General features: G+C 41.2%; 1 protein-coding gene, 1 non-coding gene and 1 pseudogene across 2 annotated transcripts; 1 reads left to right on the top strand and 2 right to left on the bottom strand.

Annotated features, from left to right (window-relative positions):
• The first annotated feature begins 8,843 nt into the window (after positions 1-8,843).
• NANOG (Nanog homeobox) lies at positions 8,844-14,909 on the top strand. Its single transcript, XM_037167836.2, has 4 exons — positions 8,844-8,994; positions 12,165-12,424; positions 14,261-14,347; positions 14,484-14,909. The coding sequence occupies exons 1-4, from the start codon at positions 8,844-8,846 to the stop codon at positions 14,907-14,909; spliced, it is 924 nt and encodes a 307-aa protein (XP_037023731.2).
• Positions 10,808-11,763, bottom strand: LOC128626883 (40S ribosomal protein S8-like; annotated as a pseudogene).
• A 2,963-nt stretch (positions 14,910-17,872) lies between the features above and the next one.
• On the bottom strand, positions 17,873-17,974 carry LOC119065756 (U6 spliceosomal RNA). The gene has a single exon (XR_005085644.2). It is a non-coding gene; the product is annotated as a U6 spliceosomal RNA (small nuclear RNA).
• Positions 17,975-18,312: the final 338 nt, after the last annotated feature.

The following is an 18,312-nucleotide window of genomic DNA, read 5'->3' as shown; positions in this document are numbered from 1 at the left end:
TAGTATCTTCAACAAATGTGTCCACAAATTTGAATTCCTTTTTCAACGTTATGCGAACTGCTGAGCTTTGACCTTTTGCCTTTACACGATTAAACTTATTTACTTCTGGGAGACAGGAACCTCTCACTCCTCCTTTTTCTAACCCCTTTACAATAGTAGAATACTTTGGCATCCTGAAATATTTTAAGTACAATATTTAGATGCATTATTATTAGTATTAATACCTTTATTTCATCCCACTACCAGCAAATCAGAGCAACTAAGGTGCTAGATGTCCCTTTCTTCTTGTCACAAACACTGTCACCTCACCTCACTCAACTCCCTCAGTCAACTACTTTTCTTTTCTTTTTTTTTTTAAGACAAAGTGAAAGGGAGGGAGAAAGACCGGGAGAGAAACATCAATGTGTGGTTGCCTCTTGTCTTCCCCACTCTGGGGAACCTGACCTACAACCCAGGCATGTGCCCTGACTGGGAATCAAACCAGCGACCCTCTGCTTCACAGTCCAGCACTCAATCCACTGAGCCACACCAGCCAGGGCTTAACTACTTTTCTAAGTTCTTCTTCCTCATTCTCTAATACCTACTGATAAACAGAGAAGTTGTGTTCACCTCTAGGTCAAGAATATCAGATCATTCTAGAACCATTTTAAACATTTACTCAGATTTGGTAGACTTTTCCAGATGTTCTCCCCCTCCCCCAGAGGGGGGGAGAACCTAATAGCGGGAAAAGAAATCTCTCTTTACATTGAGTCAAAGATGCCCTGAGGGTAAGGTGGGAAAAAGGGAGCAATACCCTGATGTCCCTAGTGCTGCTCAGGGTCAAAACTCTGACAATTCATCCAGCCAATGACAAAGTATGGAAGTATACTAGGACTCCTGTGGTGGTTGACTTTGGCTCCAGCACTCCCAGATGGCTTTGCTGAAACCTGCTTAGACTTTCAGGCAGTCTAGGATGTTTCTATTTAGTCTCCCTCTCTTCCTCTCTCCTTCACTTGGGGTCAGACTTGCTTCGTGATCCGCTGTGGCTCTCCAGCCTTTTAAGCTCCTTCCTAATTTGCTCCACGATAGGCATTTCCCCTAAATAAATTCTTGCATGCTTAAAAAAAAAAAAAAGTACTCTGACCACTCAGCTTGATGGTTTCTGAACTCTTCATGAGAACTTAGAATTTGGTACACGTAATAATTTAGTTCTTAAATATCATAAACCTTTAGTCAGAGTAAGATCTGACAAATCTAAAACTGAACCACAAGAAAGAAATTTGCGGTTTTGTTTGTTTTAGAGAGTTCTTACAATTCCCCAATATTCTGAATATCATTGTTTTAGCCATGGGAGCTAAATTATTAATTAAAAAATAAGTACTGAACATTTTTCTTTCTGTCTCACACTGTATTCCAAAGCAGTGCTTCTCAAAATTTAAGGTGTATAAGAATTAGAGATTTTTTTTAACTGATCTTGAATTCTTTTTAAAAACATTTTTATTGGTTGATTTTCAAGAGAGACATCAACTTGTTGTTTCACTGACCATACTTTTAACCCCTCCCCCACACCACACTGACCATATTTTGCTGTGCACAGTGAGTGTGCTCCCAATGTATAATGTGCAACCATGTTTTTGGCCCAAGCTTTCAGGAAGAAAATCTTTTGTTTTTATTTTTTAATTCTATTTTTTACTTATTTATATTCAGAAACAAAACTAATGATCATATTCCAGGGTATTATTTTGCATACAGATATCATTATTACTTTCTATAGTTACACTTTTAACACATAGCATAAATAAAATAATTAGAAACATTTATATAGATTCCAAATTGGTACTATCCATGTATAATGCACATCCTTATTTTTCCCTCAAAAATTTGGGCAAAAAAAAATGCACATTATACACAGCAAAACATGGTTTCTGACATTCATTGCTTGATTCTGGAACGTGCCCTGAATGTGGCCAGCAATGTTGGCGTCTTGGGATCATTTTCTAACCGGCTGAGCTATCCAGCCACGGCTGAACTAGATCTTTTTAAAAGACAAGACTCCTGGGCCCCACTTCCAGGAATTTGGATTCAGTAGGTCTAAGGCAACACCCAGCCCAAGGATTTGCATTTCAAAAAAGCTCCAGGTGATGCCAACTGTGGCGGGAAAGTTGGGACCGTGGACTATGCAGTGCTAGCACTAGGTTGTGGTCGTAAGGAGCCAGACCCTCAAGGAATTTTTATTCCACGCTGGGAATCCAGACACACAAAACTGTGACTCAAGTGTAAAATTACAAATGCTGTAAAGGGAGTTGGGCATAGAAGAAGGGCACCTAATTCACTGAGAGAAGAGGGATTATACAAGGTCACACCTGATCTGGGTCTGGAAAGACACCTAAGACGGGAGCTCTGGCTGGTGTGGCTCAGTTGGTTGGAGCATCTTTTCATGTAAACGGAAAGGTTGAAGAGTCCTGAGTTCAATTCCCAGTCAGGGCACATGTCTAGGTTGTGGGGTCCCAGTCAGAGAGTGTTCGAGAGGCAATCAATTGAAGTTTCTCTCTCACATCAATATTTCTTTCCCTCTCTCACCCTCCCTTCCCCCTAAAATCAATGGGGGATGTCCTTGGATGAGGATAAAATAAAATGAAATAAAAATTGAAAAAAAAAAGAAAGATAACAAAAATGAACCAAACAAAGAGAGGGGAGAAAAGCATTCAAGGCAGGGGGGATTGCTTGTGTAGAGCAATTTGCCAAAGCCTCAAATGGGCTTGAGAAGCAGGCCGAGAGCAGACTGGGAGCCTACTTAGAGAAGACTTCAGTAGGGGAAGACACGGCTGAATTGCAGGTCCATCGAGCTGGTGCAGTCTGGGCAAGAGGTGATCCCCTCACTGGGGTCTAGGGATCGATGTCGAACATCTAGGGGACAGACTGGAAAAGAGTTAGAAAATAAAACTACTATGACATAGTTACTAATTTACTAAGTAAAGGTTTGGATGGTGGAATATGTCAATGATATCTCACGTGTTGTTCTTTTAGGTGCATTTTTCATTGAACTTCAGAACTTGTGCTAATGGTAAGGTCTGAGGTTCTTCCTAGTGCCCAGACTACCTGCCAGGAAATGGCTGCTAGACTCTGATTATTTGTAAAATTTGGACCCTCGATTGATCAGGGGGAGTCCATCTCAGCAAATAAATTTCTCGTAAGATTTTATATATCTCTTTTTCAAGAGAAGGAAAGGGAGGGAGGGAGAGAGGGAAAGAGACATTGACACGAGAGAGAACTCCTGCATTCTCCCCGACCGGGCACAGAACCCACGACCCGGGCATGTGCCCTGGCTGGGATTCAAACTGGTGACCCTTTGCTTTGCAGGAGGATCCCCAACCAACTGAGCCACAACAGTCAGGGAAGCATATGCACTTATTTTGGGGGTTCAAATCAAGTGAATTTTTCTTCTCTGGGCCCACAAAAGTTATTTTATGTATCACACCGAAGTAAAACTTAATATTTAAATGTAAGGAAATGGCACTCACCCTCTATTTACTTGCTTATAAAGTTCCAGATTTTATTTAAACTCATTCCTTCATGTACAAGTAACACAAAGCAGTACTATTTGCCTAGTATTTTCCTGCAATCATAGTTCTTAAACAATAACAAGTGAAAAAAATCAATTGGAGAACTTTTAAAACACAGATTTCCAGTGACCTCCACCAGAGATTCCTGTTCATGAGAGTCCGTCCGTGATAAAGCCCATCCTCTTGTGTCCCTAACAAGATTCTGGGCAAGGCCGATGGTGCTGGCCTTTGGACCACACTCTCCCAGGGCTGGGGATACTGCTCTGAACAAAACAGACGAATATTAAAATAGTTGCCCTCATGTAACATATTTTAGTAGTAGTGGGGAGACAGAAAATGATAATAGTTGATGGTAGATGATAAAGATAGGTAGATGATAGATAGAATTTATATTATGCAAGATGATGATAAATGCTATGAAAATAACCAAGTGGAGGATAGGGTATAAGAGACATCAATGAGAAGACAATAGTAAAGATTTAAAAAGAGGGAAAAGATAAAGCTGGTTAGATTTCTGAGGGGAAAATGGAGCAGCAAGAGATAAAAGTAAGGGCAAAAACACTGATTCTGGAGCTTTGCTGGCTTGTTCCTGAATCGGCAAGGAATCCAGCTTCATGGGGTTGAGAAGAATGGGAGGAGACAAGACAGAGGTCCAATACAAGACTAGAGGAGCATTCATGTAATCTCAGTAGTTTGACTTGTTCCTCTGACTGTGAGAATGCTGAAGACAGATTCTGAGCAAAGAAATAGTTTGATGAGACTTGTCTTAAAAAAAATTTTTTTTTTTTTTCATTTTGGCCAGTGATGGTGTAAACCAGGAAATCAATTGGGAGGCTGTTAGAATAATCCTGGCGATAGATGGCAGTTTGGACAGGGTGGTAGCCCTTGTAGCCTTGTGATACTTCCGAAAGTTAAGTGCAGCTTATGTCAGAGAGGTTGCCAATGTAAACTTACTCTTTGGCCGGAGGATGGAGGTAATTTCAAGCCCCAGCTCTTCTGTGACACAGGCAGTAACACAATAAATATATGTTAAAAGAAATAACCATTTCTTGCTCCTCTGGTTCTCTGAGCTCTAGTCCATGTGATGATCAAAAAAATCACTCACTGGAAATAAAACGTGGAGGAAAAAAATTAAAAGAAAGAAGCAAAAATTAAAAGAAATTAAAAGAAAGAAAGATGTATATATATATATATATATATACACAAATGGTTATATATATATATTTAGATTGATTATTTTAGAGAGAGAGTAAGGAAGGGAGAAAGAGAAGGAGAGAAACATTAATGTGTGGCTGCCTCTCATGCATGCCTAACTGGGGACCTGGCCCAAAACCCAAGCATGTTTGGGAATCAAACTGGCAACACTTTGGTTTGCAAGCCGGCACTCAGTCCACTGAGCCACACCAGCCAGGGCTGATTGTAAGTATATTTTGATGACATGGTAAACAAAGATAGTTTTAAGATCTTGGCCTGAGCAACTAAACAGCTGGAATTGTTATCCACTGATGGAGAAGACTATAAAGAGCTTGTATAGGGAGGAACATTGGAAGTTTGGTTTGCAAAGGTGACTTTTGTGTTGCCCATTAGAAATGCAAGTAAAGATGTTAAGTCAGGGGTTGGATATATGAGACTTGAGATATGGGAGGAGGTCTGGGGTAAAGATACACATTTGAAAGTCAAAAGCATGTGGATGGTATTTAAAGCCCTATGACAGAATGAGATCACCCAGGCAGCGAATGTAAGTGGAAAAGAAGTTTGAGAACTAAGAGTTGGTACACTTTCAGACACACAGGACATAAGGAAGAACCAGAAAGGAAACTGAGAGCAAACCACCAGGTTAGGAGGAGGAATACCAGAGCAATGTAAACCAATGACAAGGGGAGATTTCATTTAAAATTTACAGGTTTGTTTGTTTATTTGTTTTTGTACTACCCAGGGCCATTTCTTTATCTCTTGGGTCTCTTGACTATAATTTCAACAAATAAGCAATAAATATATTTCCTGACCAATAAATGTTTATTAAATCACTAAATATGCACACACGTACCTGTGTACATACATAATCAGCAAGGAACGGTTGCTTATAGAATGGGCTTATTAGGTAGAGTGGAACGGCGTGAAGAAGAGAAATAGAATAAAGGGACGCAGCTGTGTGGTGATGGGTGGTGAGCATGATGTAGGACGTGCGGATGTCAAATTATAATGTTGCACACCGGAAACTTATGCACTCTTATAAACCAATGTTGCTTCTGTTAAAAAAGGAATTTTAAAAGAATTTTTAAAAAGATTTATGATGCTGAACAGTCAGATGATGGTTAACATTTTTTAGCAAAAAGTATTTTTAAGTTAGGGTATAAACACTCTATTTTAGACATAATGCTATTGCATACTTACAGGCAACACTGGAATGAATGTAGCTTTTCTATGTGTGGGCAAACCAAAAAATCATGTAACTCATGTTATTGCAGTATTTGTTTCATTGTGTTGGTCTGGAGTGGAACTTGCAGTATCCCCAAGGTATGCCTGTCAAATGTAGAATAAGGGTTTCATCCCAGTCACACTCACGGCCCTGGACTCTACCACATGACAACACACCCCTCCTCCACCCACACAGCCTACCCAAACAAACCCAAGGTCTCCGGCAGCTTCTGAAGAATTCTCAACTTATTTAAATTGCTTTCCTGGTCAAAGAATGTAGTAAGTCTGCCTTCTAGCTACCACCCCCTTCCTCTTGACCTTTCACTCCGGAGGCTCTTACACTGGATACAATGGGACTTGGGCCGGACGATGGGGTGAATTTGTCCCAGTCTTTCATGCAAAGAACCCCGTCAGCAAAGAACAAAGCTTCTGGTACCTGCAGTTTAGAGAACTGCAAGAGAACTATGGTGGCTTTAACTGCTCTCATTTACCAAACTGCTAAATGAGAGCCAGGAAGTAAGGTGTTCCCCCTTACTTACTTTTATCCCAGTTTTATTGAGATGTAAATTGACATATAACATTATATTAAAGTTTACAGCAGAATAATCTGATATATGTACATGTCAATAAATGATTACCATAATTGGTTAACATCCATAACTTTGCATTCCCTCTTTTAAAGAAATCTTATCCTATTTCTTTTTTTTACTTGATTTTTTTTTTTTTTGAGCGAGAGAATGAGAGGAAGGGAGAAAGAGAGAAACATCAATTTGTTGTTTTTTCCAATCACTTATGCATTCACTGATTGCCTCTTGAACGTGCCCTGACTGGGGATGGAACCCTCACCCTTGGTGTATCAGATGATGCTCTAACCAGCTGAGCTACCTGGCCAGGGCTCATATCCTATTTCTAATGAGACAGAGAGTATCTGCCTAAAGCACAAAGTCTTTCCATGTACCCTCTCTTTGGCTCCCCTATTCCAGACCCTTGCTTTCCAGAATGATGCTCTGCAAAAGGGAAGAAAAGATCACTTAACATTTCATCCCCTCATTTGGACTTGGGCAATATTCCTACGCTCACAAGTTGACATCTTTGCATCGTGAACAAAAATCAGCTTGTACTGGATTAGAACCAGTACAAGCATCGGACAAGCTTGTCCATCTGGTTGTCCAATGGACAACCAGAACAAAAATCAGCTTTCAGGGCCGCAAAGCCAGTGGCTCTAGGTGGAGACCCAAGAAGCCAAGTGCACGGAGGGGATTGGTTAAGAGTTATATCTTAGAAAAACACGTGACAGGGATTTGCTAAGGGTTTAGTTTTAGGGATGGGAGGTTGAAAAAGGGGAAGAAATCTCAAGTTTCTTAAATGTTGGATTTGCAAGTGGGTAGGGAAATTGAAAGCTGTGGACTGTTATCTTTGTCATAAATATGTTAGTGCTGGAACCCACTCTAACAACTGTTTCTTTGGAAGACGTTCCAACAAAAGAAGAGTGTGAGGATGGAGTAGGGTTGAAGGATCTGACTGAATTGCCAGGCTAGAGAAGAAAAAACTGATTAAAGAAAGAGCCAAGAAGGAGGGGAAAAGGCCATAAAATTATGACTGCTTGGGAAAGAGGGATAGACAGGAAGGCAAACATTGACTCTAAAAGGAACCTATCACAAACACTTCGGCAAGTCCATTACAGGAATATCATTTGTCTAGAGGATGTTCTTCTTTAATTCCCTCTTTTCAATAGGTTGGTCAGTAAATTTCATTATTTTACATCTAGTAATGCCCCCGGTAAAATTAAAAGGTTGTGGTTTCATTCTATCATGTTTTCCATTGGATTAGAATAAAAATCCCGACAAAAGATAATTTCAAACTGGAAGGTCATGGGCACAGGATTCTGATAGAATTTCTACGAACAGCCACTGTTTGTAGGTCACTGTTGTGTCAAATATTGCATTTATCTTTATTTAATTTTTACAACAACACAGAGAAGGTACTTTTGTCCCTATCTACTGATGAGAAAATTGAGACTTTTTAAAGTGGCTGAACCAAAATTCTATTCAGTAACATGTGTAAGCAAACTAAAAAATCTTCCATGGAAGTGGTATGTGCATAATTACTACCGGGACACCCAAGCATCTTAGGTTAGCAGATCGCAGCTTCTTTCCGGAAAACAAGACAACAGTCCCGTTGGAAAGACTAGGCTGTCTTTCTGAAAGCTAAAAAAAAATAAAATAAAAACAAGAAGCAACTTCAGTGGAAGTTGCAAACAAGTACTATTTTTAACATCAATTGAAGCCTTAACAACACACAATGTGTTTTATTTCGACCTCAGGGTGAGTCAAAGAGGTAAACTGAGGAAGTTGAAGTTTCTGCATAACTCGCCCAATTTCTAGGGGTCCAGAAATCAAGAAAGTAATTGTCCTAGTGGGAGTTGCATTCACCTGACATAGCCTCAGGAATTGGAAGTACACCTTTGATTTTAAAAGGTAGAAAAGTGATGAATTAAGAAGCGTTTGTTTCATTACGGGGTTTATTGTGTCTGTGGCCCCAGTTTTCGCGTTCCCCACCCAGTCTGGGTTATTCCGCAGCTACCTTTTGCATTACAATGGCCTTGGGGAGACTGGCAGACGGGATTAACTGAGATTTGGAGAGGGTGTGTGTGGGTGTGGGGCCAGGAGGGGCGGGTCTGAATGCGGCTGAGCCTCCCTTATAAATCTCGAGCTCCCAACGTTTCCACCTTTTCCTAGGTTGGGTTGGTTGGCTCTGGTTACAAGTAAGGTGACTCACTTCATCCTTTTTGATACTTTTACACCTGGCTATCTTCGTATTTCTCTAAGCTCTTCTACCTTACCATCTGCTTCCTGACGTGTTTTTCTCCTTCATCTCGACAGCATGAGTGTGGATTCGGCTTCTCCCCAAAGCCTGCCCTGCCCTGAAGCGTCCAGTTCTAGGGAACCTTCGCCACTGCCTGAGGTTTATGAGCCTGACAAAGACTATGCATCCTTGCCTATGTCATCTGCTGAGACACTCCACACAGAGACTGGTAAGAAAAAGTTGAATCCTTGAAAGCCTGAGTTCCTTCAGGGAGAGAGGAAGGAGGACAAGCGGGTAAGGGTCATCCTTTCCCTCCTGTGAGCAATTACACCCACTAACAGCAACAGGTGTCATCTGTTTATTAATCTTCGTGACACCTCTCTTTCCGTTGTAATGTAGCATGTGTGCCCTTTCACCTGCGTCCCAGGTGTCAGGGGTTGTGGACTGAGACTAGGAGCATGGGATGCGGCAGTTCAACTGCATACTGGGCATTTGAGAATTTCTGTGTGTAGACACTGTGGAAACAAATGTGTTGTGATAAATGAGCTGATGCATGAATCAGAACATTGTGCCAGGCACACGGTAATAGGAAATGTTTCTAAGCCAGAGGTGGTAACGAACATCACAGTTTGGGGGGCTTGTGGGGGCAGGGTTGTCGCTGGTGAGCATCACCTTCCTGGTCCATCTCCAGGAATGCCAGAGGTGGCTTGGCTGGTTACATGAATCTCACCTTGTTGAAATGTTCTACTTTCCACGACAGTAGCAGGCTGGCGTTTCTCCCACCCTCTGGATGTATGGGAGTTCGTGGAAAGTTCTGTGACCACATGCTATCTCAAATCTCTTAAGTCCCAAGGAAGTGTTTGCATTAGGGTAGATAATTCCAGAAGGTTTAGTCTGCTGACAGTCAAAGTGGCTGGAGTTGGGAATTAAAATCCAGTCTGGCTTCAAAACCTATACACTCTAGCACCTAGGCTTCCAAATAATGGTGGGTGGGAGGTGCCTGGGATACTTAAAGGCAGCAACACCTTTTTGGAAATCATTCTGTTAGAAATGAAAAGGTAAATCAACTTTTAGAGCCAAGAATGCCATTTTTAACATAGTGTAAAAATTAGCATAGAAACTTATTACAACAGTAAAACTTAAGTCATGGAAGAGTTATAACTATGTTTGAGTGCTGGGCTTTAATGCTATCCTGTTGCCTTAAACTTTGTGTTAATGTCCTTTGATAATTTCAACATTGAAAAAACAGTGCTGGATTGTGCGAGAAATAGCAGGTGGGCAAGTCCTCTGTTACAAGCCAAGTACAAGTTTGTGTAGGTGGTTAATTTTTAAAACTTGCCCCACTTCTAGTCATTAGTTGAGGGCTTTCCTTCTTAGATCTGTTTGCAAGAAGCACAAGATTGTGAATTTTTTTGCCTTTAAAAAAAAGATTTTACTTATTTATTTTTAGAGAGGGGAAGGGAGGGAGAAAGAGAGGGAGAGAAACATCAACGTGTAGTTGCCTCTCACGCGCCTCCTACTGGGAACTGGCCTGCAACCCAGGCCTTTGCCCTACACTGGGCATCCAAACGGCCACCCTTTGGTTTGCAGGCCAGCACTCAGCCCACTGAGCCACACCACCTAGGGCGAGTGCTTGCCTTTTAAAGCCTGTGCATTTATATCATGAGTAGGAGAACTGGGAATTCCTTAGTGCAGAAAAGACTCAAAGTGCCTACCTAAATGTAGGTAATACAGGAAATATATTACAAAGTCAATATACCCAAGTCCTGTGCTAGACCATTTTTGTCTATTACCTCATTCAGTCAATGAAGAAACTGACTGAGGGAGGAATAATATTGGAGATGAGGTTGCAGAGCTAAGAAAGTCTGGGTCGGAACAGAAGCCTATCAAACATCACATCTCCTGTTGGTTGTGGTATTCAGTAATGGGTTGTAATTGCTGATGGTATAGGATTCCCAGAATCTGATCATTGGTTTAGTTGTTTATTTATCTTTTGGATTAAATACCTTTGTTACCTGAGCTGAGATGGGAGGGAGGAGCATTCATTTGCTGTCCCAGGCCTTGATTTTCTTCAGCTGCAGCCCCAGCTCCCTGCCCTCCTGCTCGGCCACACTGGCCTGGTCCTGGAGCGATGCACACAGGCAGCTTGCCCATTGGTATTGCTCCTCAAGAAGACTGCTGATTTTGGAATTCTTTTTCCTTTCATCATATTTCTTCTGAATTTTCTTTGATCATGTTTAAATTCTCTTCCTTCCCAGTCAGGGCACATGCCTGGGTTGCAGGCCAGTACCCAGCAGGGGACTCACAAGAGGCAACCATACATTGATATTTCTCTCCTCCTCTCCTTCCCTTCCCCTGTAAAGATAAATAAATAAAATCTTTAAAAATAAAAAATAAATTCTCTTCCTTCTTAGGATTCAATTTGCCGCCCTTCTTGCAGCCCAGGGCAGTGCCCAGTGGGATTTCCACTGTCTGCTGTGTGGCCAATGAGTACAATGCAGTTATTTTGTTATTTTTAGAGGGTGTGGGAGGGAGAAGAGGAGAGAAACGGCAATGTGCGGTTGCTTCTTGCATGCCCCCTCTTAGAGACCTAGCCTGCAATCCAGGCATGAGCCCTGACTGGGAATCAAACCGGTGACCCTTTGCTTGGCAGGCCGGCACTCAACCCACTGAGCCACACAAGCCAGGGCACCAAGCAGACTTTATACTAGAGTCTTGATACAGACTAGCTTGTTGTTGGGTGCATTGCAGACAACATCAGTAATCTTTGTTCTGCATGGAGAACACTTGGAGCCCCAGGAGAAGCTGCTCACAACCAGCCTCAAGGCACAGGTGGTACTCCTTGTTGCCTCCCCACACGTGGACTGTGTGTATGCAGTGGGGCCAATCTGAGCGCTGGCAGCAGGATGCCCCAGCTCAGAGTTTTGCTTCTTGTGATGGGGTTTGCTCTTGCCCCCAGTCTTTGTCACTTGTGTCATTTGTCTTGAGACATGCCCATGGCACAGCACCGGCTGGGAAAAGCTGATCATCAGTTTAAAAAATTATGTAGGTATTAAGATTATTAAAGGAAGTTATGAAGGGACAGTAGGCAGGAGTCAAGTAATCCATTTTGACTTTTATGAACAGCCAGGGTGTCGTCCCAGAGGTTTGAATCCCACTCTGTTCCCCAGCAATATTAGCCAAGTTCATTAGGATTAGCCAGGACCATTGCATGCAAAACGATAACACTGATACACTTACTGAACTGTACAAAGGTTGGCATATTATTCAGGTTACTTAGAAATTATTTGTTCCTACCTAGCTCTGAGGTTGTGAAGACCTTAAAAATGCTTTGAAAATAAATATGCGTATTAGTATTTAAAAGGCTTCAGAGAAAAGTGTCGTTTTTATTCCCAACAGTCTCTCCCCTTCCTTCCTCCATGGACCTGCTTATTCAGAACAGCCCTGATTCTTCCACCAGCCCCAACATAATACTGCCCATTTCCATAGAGGACAATGTAGCGAAGGAGGAAAAGGGCCAGGTCAGGAAACAGAAGGTCAGAACCGTCTTCTCACAGACCCAGCTCTGTGTGCTCAATGAGAGATTTCAGAGACAGAAGTATCTCAGCCTCCAGCAGATGCAAGAACTTTCCAACGTCCTGAACCTTAGCTACAAACAGGTAAGGTGGTTTGGGTTGTTTTCTCTGCAATAAGAAATTTAAAAAAATAAAGCTAATGACTGACTAATGGCTAAGCATTGCTAGCATCTTTCTGTGCCCTTTGTTTTTATGTACCACCCACAATTTAATATGAGAATGAAATGTTTTTGTTAATGTTTCATAACCATCTTTCTTTTCATTAAACAGTTTTCTGTGGGAATGTATCTAATTTGTTTGACAATTTTCCCTGTTGCACAAATCAAAATTGTGAAAATGTCACCAATTTTGCTTTAATCGAAAGAGGTACATACTTTCGTCTTCCAGGTTAGGAGAGCCCCTGACCAAAACTGGTTTTCCTTAAAATAAAAATTGCATCTTTTGTTTTTATCTGTTTGCATTTGATTACTAATAAGGTTAATCATTTTTCACACACGTCTCTTTTTTCATACACGTGTTTGGCATTTTACTCAGTAAAATGTTTTATCGTTTTCTATCTGTGGTTCCGTACTTAGAAAGGCCTCCAGTCCACGGCCTTATTTTACACGTGTGTATGTGTGTATACACACCGTCTGGTCCTTCCGTGATCTCATTTCCTAACCTAAGTTTACAAACCATGTGGAATTTTAGTGTATGGTGTCCTGCCATATAACTTGATATTTTCTAACTGTCCTAGTTGTGCGTTTCATAATTCCTGAGTTAAAATGCCCCCATCATCATGAAGTGCTGCATTTTTCCATGAATAAAGTGGTCCCGTGTATAATGCGCACTCATTCAGGGAGGAAACCTTTCCTTTTAATTATTGATTCATTTATTTATATTTAGATACTTGCTTTTTTTTTAAAATAAATTTTATTTATTTATCTTTAGAGAGGAAGGGAAGGAGAGAAGGAGAGAAACATCAGTGTATGGTTGCCTTTCGTGTGTCCCCTGCTGGGAACTGGCCTGCAACCCAGGCATGTGCCCTTGACTGGGAATCGAACCGTAATCTTTTGTTTCGCAGGCCCGTGCTCAATCCACTGAGCTACACCAGCCAGGGCTATAAAGGAATTTTAGCATTTACTTTTGAACATATTATGGTACAAGAAATTTTGTGTAACAAATAAGTACAAAAATAAAAGAACAGATGCGATGTACAAGAAATTTTTTATAACAAAATTGATTATCATATTCCGGGCTGTTATTTTGCGTATGGATATCATTATTACTTTCTAGAGTTATACTTTTTTTTACAGGTTTTATTTATTTTTAGAGAGAGGGGAAGGATGGCAGAGAGGGAGAGAAACATCAATGTGTGATTGCCTCTTGCGAACTCCCCACTGGAGACCTGGCCAACAATCCAGGCGTGTGTCCCGACTGGGAATCGAATCAGCTGCCCTTTGGTTCATAGGCTGACAAATCACTGAGCCATACCAGCCAGGATGTTTTTTAGAGTTACACTTTTAACACATAAGCATAAATAGAATAATTAAAAACATTTATATAGATATGGAATTAGTACAACCCATGTATAATGTGCATCCTTTATTTTCCCTCAAGAATTTGGGCAAAAGTGCACATTATACAAAGCAAAGTATGGTATGTGATGTGTTCATGGGGAGGGGGCTTTTTTATTGCAAACAGATTAGGGCTGACTAATGGCATGAGTAAACTAAAGAAAGATGAGTAGACATTTCAATGTGCACTTTCAGGTTAATAGGTTTGCCATCTGTTTTTAGACAGACTTCCAGAAATTAAAATTTTGTTCCTGAGCTTTAGATAGTTGTAGTTGTCAGGGAGGAGAAATGTGAATAGTATTCTGATCCCCAGTACATCTGCGTTACTACCATTTTATGTTGTCCTGTCACTTTTTTCCTGCAGATTAAGACCTGGTTCCAGAACCAGAGAATGAAATGTAAGAGGTGGCAGAAGTACAACTGGCCAAAGAACAGCAACCGTTTAACTCAGGTAACAGGAAACCTTTTTCCTGCTCTTCCCTTTCAATGACATTTTAGTTTTGTCTGTTGCTGAAGCAGACAATGCCGGTTACAGACAGTTCTGAGTTTTCCTGTACCCTTTCAGTTAACACACCCTTCTCTTTCAGATGAGCTCAGCAGCTACAGAGTATCTGGGCTTCTCCTCCTATCATCACCAGGGATGTCTGGTGAACGCTTCTGGAAACCTTTCAGTGTGGAGCAACCAGACCTGCAGTAACCTCTCTTGCAGCAACCATTCCTGGAACAGCCCGTCTTGGAACTACCATTCCTGCAATAGTCAGACCTGGTGCCCCCAGGCCTGGACCAATCAGGCCTGGACCAATCAGTTCTATAGTTACGGGGAAGAGTCCCTGCAGCCCCAGATCCAGTTCCAGCAGACTCCTCCCATCAGTGATTTAGAGGTCACCTTGGAAACTGCTGGGGAAAGCTATGATGCAGTACTGCCAACCCCTATGTATTATAGCACCCAGCAACCCACGGATTTATTCCCCGATTACTACGTGAATATGCAGCCAGACTCCACAAACATCTGAACATTCAGTGTGACGACAGGTATATTCAGTCTCCATCTGGGCAGTGGCTGTATCTCTCCTGGGATTTTTCCATGTATCTCTGCCTCGACAGGCTGCTTCTCATTATGTCTATTACGTCAGCTTGGAGCAGTGGGGGTGAGGTATGCTGAGTCTAATCAGATTTCTGTAGCCTTGCTGCTATAGACATATAAGATGCCTCTGGCTATAGATAATCAAATACAATACTATTTTGAATTAATCTAGGGTGTAGAATCTCAAACTCAAGAATAGAAAGTAGCCCTGGCTGGCATAGCTCAGTGGATTGAATGTGGGCTGCGAACTGAAGGGTTGCAGGTTCAATTCCCAGTCAGGGCACATGCCTGGGTTGTGGGCCAGGTCCCCAGTAAGGGGCCACGTGAGAAGCAACCACACATTGATGCTTCTCTCTTTCTCCCTCCCTTCCCCTCTCTAAAAAAAAAGAATAGAAAGTAAAAGTACAAAGACGTGCAATGAAAGATTATGTGTGTTTTCTGGGATCGGGAGGCCAATTACAAACCTCAGTTCAGGAGAGTGAGGTTACGCTCCAATACACTTCACTGATTTCCTCTGCCCCTTTTGCTGTTTTACTACCAACCCCAATTTATTACTCAAGTATTTGTGATAGATGTTTTGTATTTTGCTGTATCATCATATTACCAGTTTGGCTGGTTGGCTCATAAGTTTAAATACAAATAAATAAAACATCCATTTTCCCATTAGTTGGCTCTATCCTACTTTCTTTCACCCAGTGATCTAATGAGTACAAATCTGCTCAACATGGGTATTTACTGCATTTTTGATGGGGGGAATTTTAACTGAAATTTTCTCTAGCCACTGGGGAGACTGTTATTTCATAAATGAGTAAAGAAAAAGCAAGGATATGACAGATGACTGACTAACCTGAACAAATTTTCATCCTCCTGGTATGTGTAATATTGAAACAAAATCTGTGCCTATTTTCAGTGAACAGTGGCACATCTGCAGGATTTGGAAAGTGAGGAGCGGAGCTCTTGGGTGTGGAGGCAGCCGGGAGAGGCAAACGCTGGGGTGCAGCCCCAGAATGAACATCACACAGGACGTTCTGTGGCTGCTTTTCTTCATTCAGTGAAGTTACACCCTGCCAGAAGTAACTATGTTGAAATAAGCTTATTTTTAAGCATTTTAAAAATAAAATGTTTTTATTTTTTGACATTTAAATTCATAGATCCAACTACACAGCAGAATTTAATGTGTCATTTTAATGTATGACTTGATAAGTATGTTAAGACGGAAAAAAAATGGATCAGAGACCAATATATAAGTAAACGCTAGGGCTAGTTTGAAATATAATTTTTTTTTTCAGGTAAACTATGTTCTCATCTTAGAAGAATCTAAGCAGTCCCCTATAACTTACACTAATAAACCCTTTTTTACTGCCCTTTACCCACCCAGGCTTGTCCCCGGTTGATTGGACTGTGGGAGCACTTTTCATTCATGACTTTTGGCTCCATGGAAACCTCCGGGTCTCCGAAGCATCAGGGATGCAGAGAATAACCAGAGTAGGTTTTCTTCACGGTTCTCCCAATTTTCCAATATTGCTCTATAATGTCATCCAATCCAATTACCTAGACATTTCACAGAAGAAAAGGAAGGCAGGATAATTCATGTCTGCCAAGACCGAAGGACAACATGCTGTTCCTTTCAACCGTCAGGTGTCTGTTTGTGCCAAGCATTGTATTATGAACCAAGTAGATAACAAACAAAACAGTTTATTAACTACAAAAACAGTATACGAAATGCCATTCTTTAAGTCGCCAGTTTTTAGTCTTACAATTCAAGGGCAGATTCAGTTGTGACTTTGAGAAACATCCATCTGTTCCTGCCACCTGCCTTTTTCACTTAAATTTTGAATGTATGAATAAAAGATTAAATGAAAGTAGATTAAACTACAGCTTTTTAAAATTTTTATTTATTTTTAGAAAGAGAGGAAGAGAGGGAGAAAGAGGGAGAGAAACATCCATGTGTGGTTGCCTTTCAGGTGGCCCCCACTGGGAACCTGGCCTGCCTGGGAACCGAGGCATGTGCCCTGACTGGGAATCAAACTGGTGACCCTTTGGTTTGCAGCTCATGCTCAATCCACTGAGCTACACCAGCCAGGGCTACAGCTTTTTTTTTTTTTAAGAAAATTTGTCACTAACATTTTTACAAAGTGTTTGGCTCTAACTAAATGCACAGAGTAGACAAAAATTTTGAGGAAATACTAAATGGTGAACCAGAGCCTAGAAACTTGGGAAAACAAACTATTACTACAAAGTGACTGAGCCCAGGAAACGTCAGTTTCGCTCTGCAGTACTTGCTCCTGTCATGGAGCAATTCTTCACAGCCCTGCTTAACTGCTTGTGTTCTGCATGAACTTCGGTTTATTAGACACTGGGAACAGGCAAGGGTGGGGCTAAGAACTAAGGAACGTTTAGAGGAGCAAAGTGGACACCTTCAAAGCATCATGCTGGATACTGGAGAAGAAAAGGAAAGAAAAGATTGAAAAAAAAACCTAAGGCAGCAAATAGCAAAATTAAATCAAGGAAGAAAAGACCATTAAAAAAATATTTTTTATATTTATTTTTAGAGGGAAAGGGAAGGAGGAAGAGGGAGAGGAACATCCATGTGTGGTTGCCACTCACGTGACCCCTACTGGGGACCTGGTCTGCAACCCGGGCATGTGCCCTGACTGGGAATCGACCAGCGACTCTGGTTCACAGCCAATGCTCAATCCACTGAGCTACACCAGCCAGGGCCAACGAACATTTTTGATTTATCTTTTAATAAAATTGTACGTTCTGCTTGTAAAATGAAAAGAAACTTGCTATTAAAAACAAATTTAAGAACTACATAATAATCTACTAAAAAGATCTATTCAATGATAAACACTTTCTGCAGCTATTGTATATGGGTGGTTTTACAAGTACTTTTTTTTTTAACTCTTCATAAATTTGTGTGTCTTCCCTGCACAGGAGCCGTGCTAATCTCTATCGTTCCAATTCTAGTATATGTGCTGCTGAAGCGAGCACTAGGTGTGAATTTTAATGGATATATATATACTTTGTGACAGGATTATACCATGTATTTTTTTTATTAAAAAGTAATTGATTTTAGAGAGAGGTATCAAATTGTTCCGCTTATTTAGGCATTCACTGCTGGTTTCTTGTACGTGCCTCGATGGGAGATCGAGTCCACGACCCTGGTGTGTTGGGCTGGTGCTCTGACCAACTGAGCCACCGGGCCAGGGACACGCATTCTATTCTCTTGAAAACTACTTTCTTCACTAAGCATGACATCTTCAACTTTGCAAGTCAGAATTTAGAAATATGTTTGAAAGGATCGTACGTGCAAAAACAGTAAGATTCTC

The sequence above is a fragment of the Artibeus jamaicensis genome, unplaced genomic scaffold (genome assembly GCF_021234435.1).
Source record: "Artibeus jamaicensis isolate MK-2021 breed Jamaican fruit bat unplaced genomic scaffold, CSHL_Jam_final contig_233, whole genome shotgun sequence".
Lineage (NCBI taxonomy): Eukaryota > Metazoa > Chordata > Mammalia > Chiroptera > Phyllostomidae > Artibeus > Artibeus jamaicensis.
This window is presented reverse-complemented; position numbering and strand designations above follow the sequence as displayed.